This window comes from Scyliorhinus canicula, chromosome 24, assembly GCF_902713615.1.
Source record: "Scyliorhinus canicula chromosome 24, sScyCan1.1, whole genome shotgun sequence".
Classification (NCBI taxonomy): domain Eukaryota; kingdom Metazoa; phylum Chordata; class Chondrichthyes; order Carcharhiniformes; family Scyliorhinidae; genus Scyliorhinus; species Scyliorhinus canicula.
The window spans coordinates 4075643-4091441 of NC_052169.1; the positions used below are offsets into that span (position 1 = coordinate 4075643).

General features: G+C 51.1%; 1 protein-coding gene across 7 annotated transcripts in view; it reads left to right on the top strand.

Moving 5' to 3' along the window:
• Positions 1-15799, top strand: part of LOC119956830 (tubulin polyglutamylase TTLL13-like) — a 61609-nt gene that overhangs the window by 28760 nt on the left and 17050 nt on the right. For all 7 annotated transcript variants that reach the window (XM_038784302.1, XM_038784300.1, XM_038784304.1 and 4 more), the window contains one exon: positions 4460-4637. In XM_038784302.1, coding sequence (XP_038640230.1) covers positions 4460-4637 — 178 coding nt within the window. The remainder of the gene's footprint in view (positions 1-4459; positions 4638-15799) is intronic.

Sequence of the window (15799 nt, forward strand, 5' to 3'; positions counted from 1 at the left end):
GCACGGTGGAGCAGAGGTTAGCACTGTTGCCTGTGGCACTGAGGACCCGGGTTCAATCCCGGCCCCGGGTCACTGTCCATGCGGAGTTTGCACGTTCTCTCCGTGTCTGCGTGGGTTTCACCCCCACAACCCAAAGATGTGCAGGTTAGGTGGATTGGCCACGCTAAATTGCCCCTTAATTGGAAAGAAAATAATTAGGCCAGGGGTGGGCAAACTACGGCCCGCGGGCCGCATGCGGCCCGCCAAAGGTCTTTATGCGGCCCACCAAGATTTTTTTTTTATAAGGTTAATGGGGGGGGGGGGGGCTGTTGGGTTACTGGTATAGGGTGGATACGTTGACTTGAGTAGGGTGATCATGTGATCATTGCTCAGCACAACATCAAGGGCCGAAGGGCCTGTTCTGTGCTGTACTGTTCTATGTTCTATGTTCTATATGAGGCGCCCAGAATCATAACCGGGTGAAGCGCCATTTTTGAAAAGTAGAGAAAAAGAGGGCTAAAGGCAGGATGCCGCCGGGGGAAGCGCTGAGGTATATGCCGCACGCTAATTGGTTACAACCGGGACTATTAATTAATATACTATGCGGCCCTTTAAAATTGTGAATTTCTGAATGTGGCCCTTACACGGAAAAGTTTGCCCACCCCTGAATTAGGCACTCTAAACTTAAAAAACAAAATCTTCTCACAGCAGAGACTGTGGGACGTCAACGATTAATGGACAGTAACACCCAGGTCCTTTTACCTTACCACACAGCAACCTTGCCCAGCATAGCTCCCACCTAGGTTTATATCATCGCATTTATCTATATTACAAATATCTGCTAGAAATGTTTCTCCCCATACCTAGACATCGAAAGCAGGGTGAAGTATATTGTAATTTACAGAGAACAGTGTTTGTGACAGCTCTGCTTCGTTGTCCACTTTCAATTTTCTGATGGGTGTGAGGTGTGATTTATCTACTGGTCTGGTTCCACTGGCATCCGTTTCTCTGGGATCAGGTCCATATGAACACTTTCTCATCCATAAGCTTAGATATGTACATACCAGCAAGCTGTTCCGCTGCAGAAGCAGTACCACTGAGGCTGATATTGTCGGTGCTTAGTTTCCATGTAGGCACACGTTCCTCCAGGAGCAATCAGGAGCTGTAATCTTGGCTGTACTGTTTTTTTCTCAGCTCACAATCCACAATTGCCGAGATCCATTCTGAGCCCTCAGAAACGCTGGCTGGGATTAACTGGTGCAAGGTCTTTACTGCGAGCTGGTGCTCAGAATGTGTGTGAAGCAAAGTTGTGAGGGGTAATGATAGAGTAGACAGAAGTCATCTGTTTCCCCTGGCAGAGAGTTCAAAAACTAGGGGTCATAGATTCCAGCTAGGTGGCAGGAGGATTAGAGGAACATGAGGAAAAACCTTTTTTACGCAGAGGGTGGTGAGTGTCTGGAATTCGCTGCCCGAGTTGGTGGTGGAGGTAGAGACCCTAAACTCTTATAACAGGTACCTGGATCTGCACCTTTTTTTTAAAAATAATTTTTATTGAAAAATTTTGAATTTATACAACAATAACGCACCTTAGTAAAATACCAAAAATAACAATAATATTAACAATCATAAACATTCGCCCCACCTCCATGAACAACACAGCATTTTAACAACAACGCAAATTAACACAATATTAAGTTACAGAATAGACACTACAATAAGGAACACCCCCACTGTAGCAGAATCCTTCGACGGGCTACTAGGGACGCAAAGGCCAGGACACCGGCCTCTTTCGCCTCCTGCACTCCCTGCTCTACCGCAACTCCAAAAATCGCGAGTCCCCACCCTGGTTTGACCCTGGATCCAACCACCCTCGACACCGTCCCCGCCACCCCCTTCCAGAATTCTTCCAGTGCTGGGCATGCCCAGAACATATGGGCGTGGTTCGCTGGACTCCCCGAACATCTGGTACAACTATCCTCACCCCCGAAGAACCTACTCACCCTAGTCCCGGACATGTGGGCCTGGTGCAGCACCTTAAATTGGATGAGACTAAGCCTCGCAGGAAGAGTTGACTCTCTCCAAGGCATCTGCCCAAGTCCCGTCCTCTATTTGCTCCCCGAGCTCCTCCTCCCATTTAGCCTTCAGCTCCTCCACTGACGACTCCTCCACCTCCTGCATTACCTTATAGATGTCAGACACCTTCCCCTCTCCGAACCACACCCCCGAAAGCACTCTGTCCATCGTCCCCTGCGAGGGCAGCAAAGGGAATCCCTCTACCTGTCGCCTAGCAAACGCCTTTACCTGCAAGTATCTGAACATGTTCCCTTGGGGATGGCCAAATTTATCTTCCCCCAGGCCCGCAAACCTCCCGCCAATAAACAGGTCCCTCAATTTGCCACCCCCTAAATCCCCCATCCTTGTTCCCCGGGATGAACCGATGGTTGCCACCCAGTGGAGCCTCCATCGAGCCCCCTGTTTCCCCCCTATGCCGCCTCCACTGTCCCCAGATTCCTAGGGTTGCCGCCACCACCAGGCTCGTGGTAAACATCTTAGGGGAGAGCGGCAACGGTGCCGTTACCACGGCACCCAGGCTAGTACCTCTACATGACGCCATCTCCATTCTTTTCCACGCCACCCCTCCCCCCTCCATCACCCATTTACGCACCATTGACACATTGGCCGCCCAATAGTACCCCAGAAAGTTGGGCAGCGCCAGCCCGCCTCTATCTCTCCCTCGCTCCAGGAACACCCTCTTCACTTTCCGGAGTCCCATGCGCCCACACAAAGCTCAAAATACTGCTAGTCACTCCCCTAAAGAAGGCCCTGGGGATAAAGATGGGCAGGCACTAAAAGAGGAACAAGAACCTCGGGAGCACCGTCATTTTGACGGACTGCACCCTACCCGCCAACGATAATGGCAGCATGTCCCACCTCTTGAACTCCTCCTCCATCTGATCTACAAGTCTGGTGAAATTATGCTTGTGAAGAGTCCCCCAGTCCCTGGCCACCTGCACCCCCAGGTACCTAAAGCTCTCACCTGCCCACCTAAGCGGGAGCCTACCAATTCCTTCCTCCTGGACTCCAGGGTGCACCACAAACACCTCACTCTTGCCTAAATTTAATTTATAACCTGAAAAGGTCCCGATCTCAGCTAGCAACTCCATCACTCCCGGCATCCCTCCCACTGGGTCCGCCACATACAGTAACAGGTCATCGGCATACAACGACACCCTATGTTCCTCTCCACCTCGCACCAAGCCTCTCCACCTCTCTGAATCCCTCAACGCCATCGCCAGCGGCTCGATTGCCAGTGCAAATAACAAGGGGGACAGGGGGCAACCCTGCCTGGTCTCTCGGTAAAGCCGGAAGTACTCCGGCCTCCTCCTATTCGTGGCCACGCACGCCATCAGGGCCTCATATAGCAGCCTTACCCATCTAATGAACCCTTCACCAAATCCAAACCTCCCCAACACCTCCCATAGGTACCCACACTCCACTCTATCGAAGGCCTTCTCCGCATCCAGCGCCACCACTATCTCTGCCTCCCTCTCAATCTCCGGCATCATGATGACATTCAACAATCTCCGCACATTCGTGTTCAGCTGCCTTCCCTTCACAAAACCTGTCTGGTCCTCGTTCACAACCCCTGGCACACAGTCCTCTATCCTGGTGGCCAGGATTTTTGCCAGCACCTTAGCATCCACATTGAGGAGAGATATGGGCCTGTATGAACCACACTGCTGGGGGTCCTTGTCCCTCTTTAAAATTAACGAGATCAGCGCCCGCGACATCGTCGGGGGCAAAGTCCCCCCTTCCCACGCTTCGTTGAGTGTCCGCACCAGCAAGGGGCCCACGAGGTCCACAAACTTTTTATAAAATTCCACCGGGAACCCATCCGGCCCCGGTGCCTTCCCTGACTGCATCTGCCCGATCCCCTTAACTAGCTCCTCCAGCTCAATCGGCGCACCCAACCCCTCCACCTTCTCCTCCTGCACCTTCGGGAAAGAAAGTCCGTCAAGGAACCTCTCCATTCCCCTCCTCTCCCCCGTTGGCTCCGACCGGTACAGTTCCCCATAAAAGTCCTTGAAGACCTCATTCACCTCTACCCCCTTCCGCACCACATTCCCACTCTTATCTCTCACTCCAGCAATTTCCTTAGCCGCATCCCGCTTGCAGAGCTGATGAGCCAGCATCCTACTCGCCTTTTCACCATGTTCGTACACTGCCCCTTGTGCCTTCCTCCACTGTGCCTCCGCCTTTCTAGTGGCTGGATCTGCACCTTAAGTGCTGTAAACTGCCATGGGCCGTGTGCAGGAAGGTGAGATTAGAAAGGGAATCTCTGCATCAGCATAGACAAGATGGGCTGAATGGCCTCCTTCTGTGCTGTACCATTTCTATGGTTCTGTGCCTCAGAGCTGATGCTGCCTAAGCTTGTCTTGGGTGCATGTCGATTGATCAGTTATTGATACTTTGTGATCAGGCAGCAATTGGAGGAGATCCGGATGAAAAATGAGCCAAAGGAGCAGCTGGGAAAAGGGAAGAAGAAGGAAGTGAAGGAGAGTGGCCTTCAAGGGGAGTCAGGGGGCGAGCCCCTAGCACTGGACCTACTCTCCAGGAAACCCCGTGGTGATGCATCCTTCAAGAAGTTAAAGAAAGAGGTACTGTTTCCAATTACTATCACTTCAAATTTCACTCAATTGCAGCAACCGTACTGAAAGCTTTTAAAATACCCCAGGTTAAATTCTTGATGCCTTGTTTGTGGATGTTGAAAGTGATAGAAGTTCCCCTTTGTGTTAACCATTTTGCTAAGTTAACTAATGATGGAATTCCATTAACCAATATACAGTTATCCAATAATCCTTTCAGTTTGAAGCAGTTGAGACTTTGATTTGGCAGAAATTATTTTGAGGCAGTATTCCTCTTCACCTCTCCTGAATGTGCTGACTCATGTCTGATGATGGTTTAGGGAAAGCAAGGTGCTACCTGGAGGCCTGGCACATAAGGCCACTCTTCACAGGAGGGTCTGATCATTGAGTGTCAGTGGACGGTTTGACTGCGATGACCAAACTGGGGTTTAGGGCAGGTAAGGCATGCTGGAAGCCCTTACTGTGTCACCTTCGTGTGAGGCCTGAGTAACGCCTCATTTTAAAATGATTGGCAGGCAATCCACTCCAATCTCTGCCTCCTCCCTAAAGTTTTCTGATGGAGTTCCTGCTGCAGGACATCAGAGCAAAGGTGGAGATGCTGCTTTCTGACATTCACACAAGTACCCTGGCGCCATTATGCGTTTGGCCTGGAGAAAGATGGCGAGCGGGTCTGTACCAGTTCTTTGGACTTGACATCCATGTAGGAAAAGATTCAATGATCTCACAGTAAAGTGTAGGTCTACCAGGTAGAAGAACCATAGTAAGCATCTAAAATATCATCTCTGCATATTAGCAATAGGTTTATAGGATCAGACAGAGAACAACTTCACTAACCATCCACGAGCCGAGCTAACAATAGCATTGTTATTATTTTACTGGACTATTAATGCATTGACCTGGACTAATGATCTGGAAACATCGGCTCAAAGTGGTGTTTGAATTCAATTAGGTAAGTAAATCTGGAGTAAAAAGCTAGTGTTAGTAATGGTGGGCATGTAATTACCAGATTATTGTTCAAACCCATTGGTTGAATAATATCCTTCAGGGAAGGAAATTTGCCACCTTTTACCTGGCCGGGAGCTCCTTCGGAACTATTGATGTACTGTGGTTAAGATTTGCATGAGCCATGGGATCAATTGATCTGCAATCTACTGAAGGAGTCTTCCATATCTAAGAATCATTAATACTGTATACATCTCCTACTCATAGCTTCTAAGGGATAGTGTTTTATTATCTCATTTACTTGACTCAATTCAGAGTACGAACCAGAAGTTATTAATGTTTCCTAGTCCTCAAACTTGTATTAAAGGTAGAGGATATGAGGGCAGCACGGTGGCACAGTGGTTAGCATTGCTGCCTACGGCGCTGAGGACCCGTGTTCGAATCCCGGCCCTGGGTCACCGTCTGTGTGGAGTTTGCACATTCTCCCCGTGTCTGCGTGGGTTTCGCCCCCACAACCCAAAGATGCGCAGGTTAGGTGGATTGGCCACGCTAAATTGCCCCTTAATTGGAAAAAATAATTGGGTACTCTAAATTAAAAAAAAGAAAAAAAAAAGGTAGAGGATATGAGACAATATCCTATTATACTGTCACGTTAAGTAGGCGGCACGGTGGCACAGTGCTGCCTATGGTGCTGAGGATCTGGGTTCAATCCTGGCCCCGGGTCACTGACCATGTGGAGTTTGTACCTTCTCCCTATGTCTGTGTGGGTTCTGGGTCACTGTCCGTGTGGAGTTTGCACATTCTCCCCGTGTCTGCGTGGGTTTCACCCCCACAACCCAAAAATGTGCAGAGTAGGTGGATTGGCCACACTAAATTGCCCCTTAATTGGAAAAAATAATTGGGTAATCTAAATTTAAAAAAAAAAAAAAAAAAAAATGTCTGTGTGGGTCTCACCTCCACAACCCTAAGGAGGGTGTGCAGGGTAGGTGAATTGGCCACGCGAAGTTGCCCCTTAATTGGAAAAATTCAAAATATAAAATGAAAACAATACTTCCACATAAAGGCAGGCAGGATAAATGGCAATTACCTCGATTAAGCCAACAAAGGGCACCTTGGGTAAGTTTAGGTCTTCATTCTCTCCAGTTGTCATGAGAAACCACGGGTGTGATTCTCCGGTCCACCTGCCGCATTTTCCGGCGTGGCCGCACTCGTCGGCAGCGGGATCTTCCATTCCGCCAGCCGGTCAATGGGGTTTCCCATTGTGGCCACCCCACACCGTCAGGAAACCCGCGTGCATCAGTGCACAGCCGGCGGAGCGGAGGACCCTGCCCCACACCTTTCCCCACCACTCTCCCTCCCTTTATCATATTGTCCAGCACACCACACTGCAACAGTTCTCTTTCTCGTTCCAAATACACTCACCTCTTCCTTTTCTTTCTTTGCATCACACACACAGATAGCATTCTCTTCTTACTTCCCAGCACTTGCACGAGCACCCATTTCCCCCCCCCCCCCCCCCCCCCCCCCCCCCCCCCCCCGAGCGCACCTTTCCTCATTTTCCATTCCCACACTTGTTTTTACATTCACTATCTCCCTATCCCCATTCCATCTTGTTCCTTCTCCAGCTCTCATCAGGTGCACTTGCACAAACCCTACACGTTTCCACTGACCTGTCCGACAATGGCTCACTGGGACACATCCTCTATTTCTGCAGAAAAAAAGCAGCACATGGTGGCAAAGGAATGAGCAGGGCTGGAGGAGGAGTGCTCAACATCGCAGCTCTCACCCAAACAGAGCACCAGGCCTTGAACTTTAGTGGCCCAGTCAAAAACATGAACACGGTCGGAGATAAAACTGGCGACTTATCTCAGCAGGGCATCTGCAAATTGCTTGTATCTTTTCCTTCACCTCAACATCCTTTATAACATCAAGCTGCATTGTCACTTGTGACTGCCACCTCCTAATGTCCAGCCTCTTGGTGCTATCCTAACCATTGCTGTTTTTCTCTTTCCCCTGGGGACCTTCTCGACACTTGGAACCTGCAGAATATACCTTGGAGGAGGACAGTCCTCTACAGGATGCAGTGTTGTTTGTTCTATCGCTCCCAGGCAGCAACTCACTAACTGATATTCTGTATGGGTTAGAGAGTTAGCCACAGGGATGTGCTCCTGGTGAAAGAACTAGCAGAAGGTACTGGTGGTAGAAACAGTCCAGCATCAGTCTGATTTGCTGGAGGGTGAAATTCTGGCCCAACGCTCCTGGGCATGTCAGAGACTCAGGGTCACAGCCAAGAAAATAAAGCTGGTTATCTTGCATTAACAGCTGCAACAGGTGTTGGAGGCTTGCCAAAGTTGTTTCAGCATAGAATCATAGAATTTACAGTGCAGAAGGAGGCCATTTGGCCCATCGTGTCTGCACTGGCTCTTGGAAAGAGCACCCTACTTAAGCCCACATCTCCACCTATCCCAGTAGCTAACTTTTGGGACACTGAGGGCAATTTAGCATGGCCAATCCACCTAACCTGCACATCTTTGGACTGTGGGAAGAAACCGGAGCACCCGGAGAAAACCCACACAGACACGGGGAGAACGTGCAGACTCCGCACAGACAGTGACCAAGCCGGGAATCGAACCCGGGATCCTGGAGCTGTGAAGCAACTGTGCGACCGTGCCAGCCATGATGACTGAAGACATGGAGGAGCCTGCTCCATGCCTGTATTGAGTCATCTCACATGGCACCAAACTCTACATTGACCACCTCAGGAATGGTACACCCAGTTACATTGACCACCTCAGGAATGGTACACCCAGTTAGCATGATTTCCCTCCTGAGCTGAGTAGCTGTTGTGCAGCCGCCAACCCCCCCACTTGGAGAGAGAGAGATCCGTTTGCAAGGATTGATGGGCTGAATAGAGAGGGGCTTTCAAGGAGTCATTAACTCTATGCAGTCTGCCCTACTGCATACAGTGGAAGTGATCATTCCCCCCACCGCAGAGAGTGTCTGAAATCGCAGAGAGTGTCTGAAATCGGGGGCAGCACGGTGGCGCAGTGGTTAGCATTGCTGCCTCACGGCGCCGAGGTCCCAGGTTCGATCCCTGCTCTGGGTCACTGTCCGTGTGGAGTTTGCACATTCTCCCCATGTCTGCATGGGTTTCGCCCCCACAACCCAAAAATGTGCAGGGTAGGTGGATTGGCCACACTAAATTGCCCCTTAATTGGAAAAAAATAATTGGGTACTCTAAATTTATTTTAAAAAAGAGTGTCTGAAATTGCAGAAAGTGTCTGAAGTGCGATGGACGCAGTACATGTTGCCTTCTCCCAGAATATCTGCGCATGCGCTCCTTTATTATGCTTTCAGTCAGCCATGCTGCCAGAGAGTTTGCTGGGGCACAGGCAACCAGCTTGGTGTTAGCACTTGGGACCTCAGGAGCTTAACCACCATGAAGTCACCAACCACAAGCATCCCAAGGCTGCCTGGGTGAATAGTGGCAACCAGTAGCCTTCCACCAGCGTTGCTCACCTCACAGGAGGAGTAGAATTAGGAAATCTTCTTATAAGAAAGACACATGGTTGACAGTTGAGTGATTAATGAATAAAAGGCAATTATTGTTTTGGGAATTTAATTCAACACATTTGGCCATGTGGCTTTACAGAATCTTCTGGGTCTGAATTGTCACCATATCATTGATATAAAAGTTGGCTGAATGATTTCAATATCAAGGTAAAGAGGTCTGTTGATGCAGAGCAACATGGCCAACTATCCAGAGGAGGGGATGAACAGGTCATTCGAAGTGCTGACCCTTGCATTGCTGGCTCTCCATTTGTTTCTACCCCGCCGTCTCCCAAGTCACCATGCACCAGCTGCTGTCCTCGGTGGGTAATACTTTCACCCTTGAGTAAGAAGGTGGTGGGTTCAAGTCCTTAATATTTGAGCACAAAATCCAGGCTGACTCTCCAGTGCATACTGAGCAAGTGCCGTCATGTCGGACGTGACATCCTTCAAATGAGACATTGGACCAGCTCTGTCTCTCAACTGGACACAACTCATCACCTGACACTGTTTTGTAGAAGAACAGGGAAGTTCTCATCACCAAACAACAGATAATTGGGTCATTATCACATTGCTGTTGGTAGGAGCTTAATATGCACAAATTGGCTGCTGCATTTCCTACATTACAACAGTGACTACACTTCAAAAGTATTAGATTAGCTGGAAAGTGCTTTGGGATGTCCCGGGATGATGAAAGATGCTGCGTAAATGCAGGTTTGCCTTACTCATCAGGTGATGTCTGTTATTGTTACTTTATCTCCCCCAAGTCCAGTCGCCCCTAGCATCTGACCTCCGCCTCTGTGGCTCTACAATATGCTCCATAATCATTCTGCTGGTCCCATGGATTTGATGACACCTGTGTTGTTTGGAAATTGAAGGTCTTATTAAGCATTTGGGTAAGGGATTTGGCTCGTTGCCCCACCTGCCACTCTCTCACATTGACGTGGAAGGGATGCAGATCGGGAAGATGGTGGCTTGTCACAGCAAAATTACCCCTATTCACTTTTCAGCTGCAGTCTTCGGATACCAATCAAGAGCAGGACCCCTTTTTTTTTTTTTTTTTTTTTTTTTTTTTAAATAATTTTTATTGAATTTTTCAAAATACAAACATTTTAACCCCCCCTACATTTACATTTAAATTATAACAACACAAAGTCAAACCCCCCTACTTAACAAGAAATAGAAAAAGAATCCCCCCCCCCTACCCGCGCATCCCCCCCCCCCCCCCCCCCCCCCGCCGGCGAACCGACAGTCAGACCAACTTATCATTTCTAGCAGCGTCCTCGGGCAGGCCTTGCCCGTGCCACCGCCGCTACCGTACTTCCTTCGTCGTTTTCCCCCCTCCCCCCCCCCCCCCCTCCCCCCCTCCCGCCCTCCCCTCCCCTCCCGGGTTGCTGCTGTCATGGCCTCAGTTTCTATCTCTGATCCAAGAGGTCTAGGAAGGGTTGCCATCGCCTGGAAAACCCCTGCACCGACCCTCTCAGGGCGAATTTGATCCTTTCCAATTGGATAAAGTTTGCCATGTCGTTTAACCAGGTGTTAACACTCGGAGGCCTTTCGTCCCTCCACTGAATCAGGATCCTCCTCCGAGCCACCAAGGACGCAAAGGCTAATATTCCAGCCTCCCTCGCCTCCTGTACCCCCGGTTCCACCCCAACCCCGAAGATCGCAAGTCCCCATCCTGGCTTGACCCTGGACCCCACCACTCTCGACACCGTCCCTGCCACCCCCTTCCAGAACTCCTCCAGTGCCGGACATGCCCAAAACATATGTGCATGATTCGCAGGGCTTCCCGAACATCTAATACACCTGTCTTCACCCCCGAAAAACCGACTCATCCTTGTCCCCGTCATGTGGGCTCTATGCAGTACCTTAAATTGAATGAGACTTAGTCGCGCACATGACGACGACGAGTTAACCCTCTCCAGGGCGTCTGCCCATGTCCCGTCCTCTATCTGTTCCCCCAGCTCTAACTCCCACTTATCTTTCAGCTCCTCTACTGGTACCTCCTCCACCTCCTGCATAATCTTATAGATGTCCGAGATCTTCCCCTCCCCGACCCAGACCCCTGATAGCACCCTATCACTCACCCCCCTGTCGGGGAGCGCGGGGAACCCCGCTACCTGTCGTCTGGCAAATGCCTTCACTTGGAGGTACCTGAACGTGTTCCCCGGGGGGAGCCCAAATTTCTCCTCCAGCTCTCCCAGGCTCGCAAACCTCCCCTCTATAAACAAGTCCCTCAGTTGTCTAATACCCGCCCTCTGCCAGCTCTGGAATCCCCCTCCTGTGTTTCCCGGCGCAAATCTGTGGTTCCCTCTTAGTGGTGCCCCTATCAGACCTCCCACTTCCCCCCTGTGTCGCCTCCACTGCCCCCAGATCTTGAGGGTGGCCGCCACCACCGGGCTCGTGGTATACCTCGTGGGAGGGAGCGGCCATGGTGCCGTTACCAGTGCCCCTAAGCTTATGTTGCCGCAGGACGCCCTCTCCATGCGCTTCCAGGCTGCCCCCTCCCCTTCCATCATCCACTTTCGTACCATCGATGTATTTGCCGCCCAGTAATATCCTGAAAGGTTGGGTAACGCCAGCCCTCCACTATCCCTACTCCGCTCCAAAAAGACCCTTCTAACTCTCGGGGTGCCATGTGCCCACACATACCCCATGATACTACTCGTTACCTTCTTGAAAAAGGCCCTGGGGAGGAAGATGGGCAGACACTGGAACAAAAACAAGAACCTCGGGAGGACCGTCATTTTAACTGACTGCACCCTCCCTGCTAGCGACAGCGGCACCATGTCCCACCTCTTAAACTCCTCCTCCATCTGCTCCACCAGTCTGGAAAAGTTCAACTTGTGTAGGGTCCCCCAGTTCTTTGCCACCTGCACCCCCAAATACCTAAAACTTTTAACTGCTCTTTTGAAGGGGAGCCTCCCAATTCCCTCCCCTTGGTCTCCCGGGTGTATTACAAAGACCTCACTTTTCCCCAGATTTAATTTATATCCCGAAAAGTCCCCGAACTCCGCTAGTATCCCCATTACCTCCGGCATTCCCCCCTCCGGGTCTGCCACATACAACAACAAATCATCCGCATAGAGCGAGACCCGATGTTCCTCCCCCCCCCTTGTCAGTCCTCTCCACCCCCCTGAACCCCTCAGTGCCATCGCCAACGGCTCAATCGCTAATGCAAAGAGTAAGGGAGATAGGGGACATCCCTGCCTGGTACCTCGATGGAGCCCAAAATATTCTGACCTCCTCCCGTTTGTTACCACACTTGCCATCGGAGCTGAATAGAGCAGTTTTACCCACTTGATAAATCCCTCCCCAAACCCAAACCTTTCCAACGTCTCCCACAAGTATTCCCACTCCACCCTGTCAAATGCCTTCTCCGCGTCCAGCGCTACCACTATCTCCGCCTCCCCTTCCACTGCTGGCATCATAATCACATTTAACAATCTCCGAACATTTGTGTTAAGTTGGCGTCCCTTCACGAACCCCGTCTGGTCTTCATGGACTACCCCTGGCACACAGTCCTCTATCCTGGTTGCCAGGACCTTTGCTAACAGCTTGGCATCTACATTTAAGAGGGAGATAGGCCTGTAGGACCCGCACTGGACCGGGTCCTTGTCCCGCTTCAAAATCAAGGAGATCAGGGCCTGCGACATTGTTGGAGGCAGAACCCCCCCCTCGCGCGCCTCATTGAAGGCTCGCACCAGCACTGGACCCACCAAGTCCACAAATTTCCTGTAAAACTCCACCGGGAACCCATCCGGCCCCGGCGCCTTCCCCGCCTGCATCTGGCCTATCCCTTTAATTAGCTCCTGCAGCTCTATCGGCGCCCCCAACCCTTCCACCAGCTCCTCCTGTACCTTTGGGAACCCCAATTTGTCGAGAAAGTTCTTCATTCCCCCTCTCCTCTTCGGCGGTTCAGACCTATACAATTCCCTATAGAAGTCCCTAAAGACCCTATTCACCTCTTGCCCCTTCTGCACTACATCCCCACCCCTCTCTCTCACTCCCCCAATCTCTCTGGCTGCATCTCGCTTACGAAGCTGGTGTGCCAGCATCCTGCTCGCCTTTTCCCCGTACTCATACGCCGCACCCTGCGCCCTTCTCCACTGCATTTCCGCCTTCCTAGTGGTCAGTAGGTCGAACCTGGCCTGCAAGCTACGCCGCTCCCTTAATAGCCCCTCCTCTGGCGCCGCCGCATATTTCCTATCTACTTCTAGGAGCTCCCCCACCAGCCTCTCCCTTTCCTGCCTCTCCTTCCTCTCTCTGTGTGCCCTTATGGAGATCAGCTCTCCTCTAATCACTGCTTTCAAGGCCTCCCAGACCGTCCCCACCTGCACCTCACCTGTGTCATTCGTACCCAGATAGTTCTCAATGCCCGTTCTCACCCTTCTGCACACCTCTTCGTCCGCCAACAGCCCTACATCCAGGCGCCACAACGGGCGTTGGTCCCGCGCCTCCCCCATGTCCACGTCCACCCAATGTGGTGCATGGTCCGATATCGCAATGGCCGAGTACTCCGTGTCCTGCACTCTCGGTATCAGCCCCCTGTTCAATACGAAAAAATCGATCCTAGAGTACACTCTGTGGACGTGGGAGAAAAAAGAATACTCCCTCGCCCTAGGCCTACCAAATCTCCATGGGTCTACCCCTCCCATCTGCTCCATGAACCCCCTTAACACCTCTGCCGCTGCCGGCCTCCTATTCGTCCTGGAACTCGATCTATCCAGCCCAGGGTCTAACACCGTATTAAAGTCCCCTCCCATGATCAGGCCCCCTGCCTCCAGTCCCGGGATGAGGCCCAGCAGGCGCCTCATAAAACCCGCGTCGTCCCAGTTCGGGGCATACACATTTACCAGTACCACACTCTCTCCCTGCAGCCTACCCCTCACCATCACGTACCTGCCCTCCTTGTCTGCCACCACCTCTGCCGCCACAAACGACACTCTCTTTCCCACCAAAATCGCCACCCCCCGGTTCTTGATATCCAAGCCTGAGTGGAACACCTGTCCCACCCACCCCCTTCTCAGGCGGACCTGATCTGCTACCCTCAAATGAGTCTCCTGCAGCATTGCTACATCAGCCTTCAGTCCCTTCAGGTGTGAGAAGACCCTTGATCTTTTGACCGGCCCATTCAGCCCCCTTACGTTCCACGTGATCAATCGGGTCGCAGAGCGACCCGTCCCTACTCCCTGTCGATTAGCCATGTCTTGTCCCTTGCTCGCCCCGGGTCATCCCTTCTTTTCTGACCCGCTTCCCATAGCGATGGCCCCCCCCCCCCCCCACCCCCCCCGGCTCTCCCCTTCTCGTCCCTGGTCTTTCTAGCAGCAACCCGGTGTCCCCCCCCAGTCCCCTCCCCTTCCCCCCCCCCCCCCCCCCCTGGCTAGGACCCCTCCTAGCCGCGATGTACCCCACATCGTACTCCCGAGAGTCAGCTGGTCTCCGCTGACCCGGCTGCTCCTGCCACATTCCGACTCCTCCCGGTTCACCCCATCTGCGCCCGTGAAAGATCCCCTTAAAACCCCCGAGACAGACCCGCATAATCAACCCGCTCCCCCCCGTCCCGTCTCCCCAACTTAACGCTATAAATACAAATACCCAATGGCAACTAAATACATAAATACTTAACTACATACTTAAATAACAAAATAATTAACTAACTATCAACTAACCGCGTGCCCAACCATCACCCTCCATCAAACAGTATAAATAACCGCAGATAACCATAACCCGAAAAGAAAAAAAAGAACCAAAAAACCCCCCCAAGCACCCGAAGAAAAAGGGTAGGAGGGGTAAATAACTAAGGGAAATTGGAAACGGGAAAAAACACCCCATAAGAAGCCAACGACCCACAATAGAGATTTCAACAGAGCAGGACCCCTTGATAGTGTTTTTTTCCCTTTCCTTACCTTGTGGTACTCGGGGCCAATTGTAATGGCTCCCCCACAAATGCAACTGAACCCAGCTAACTCCTTAAGAGAGCGGAGATTGAATGGGTTGCTAATCAATCATCAAGTCTTGCATTTACTCCAAGGGTAGGAAGATCTAAGCTTCGTCCCTATGAGTCTCTTTGAGCACATGGGGGGTCTAACACTCCCACACACAACTTAAATCCATGTCCCCATTAATTTGCAATTGATGGTACCAACAGATCTTATTATTCTGATCCTAGAGTTACCCACCAACAAGGCAACTCACGCAAGTAAAACATAGTGGTCTTCCATAATCTAGATCCACAAAATTGATACGGAACAAATAAGTGGGTATTGGTAACTAATAGGATTGTGTTGGGAGGAGATCACTACAGCATGTGACTGCAGTTTGGCGACTGCTGTACTCTTGAGTCCGATCCTATTGGCCATCTGTCAGTTGATCCTTCTCCCACTTCTAATCTGTGATCAATGTTGGCGGGGTGGGGGGGGGGGGGGGGGGGGGGGGTCTAATCTTACTTCCTTAGTTTCTTAAATAAGAATTTAGCCTGTCGTACAATTGTTCAAGAGGGTAGGTAAATTGATAGCAACTTGTAGTGACTTTGATAAATATCTACCATCTTTGGTAAGACCAGTCCGATTGGAGGGTGCAGTGGGTGAGCTGATTGTCTGTTTCCACTGGAATTTGTGTTTCAGGGCGGCAGCACAGTAGCAGTGTTTAGCACTGTTGCTTCACAGCTCCAGGGTCCC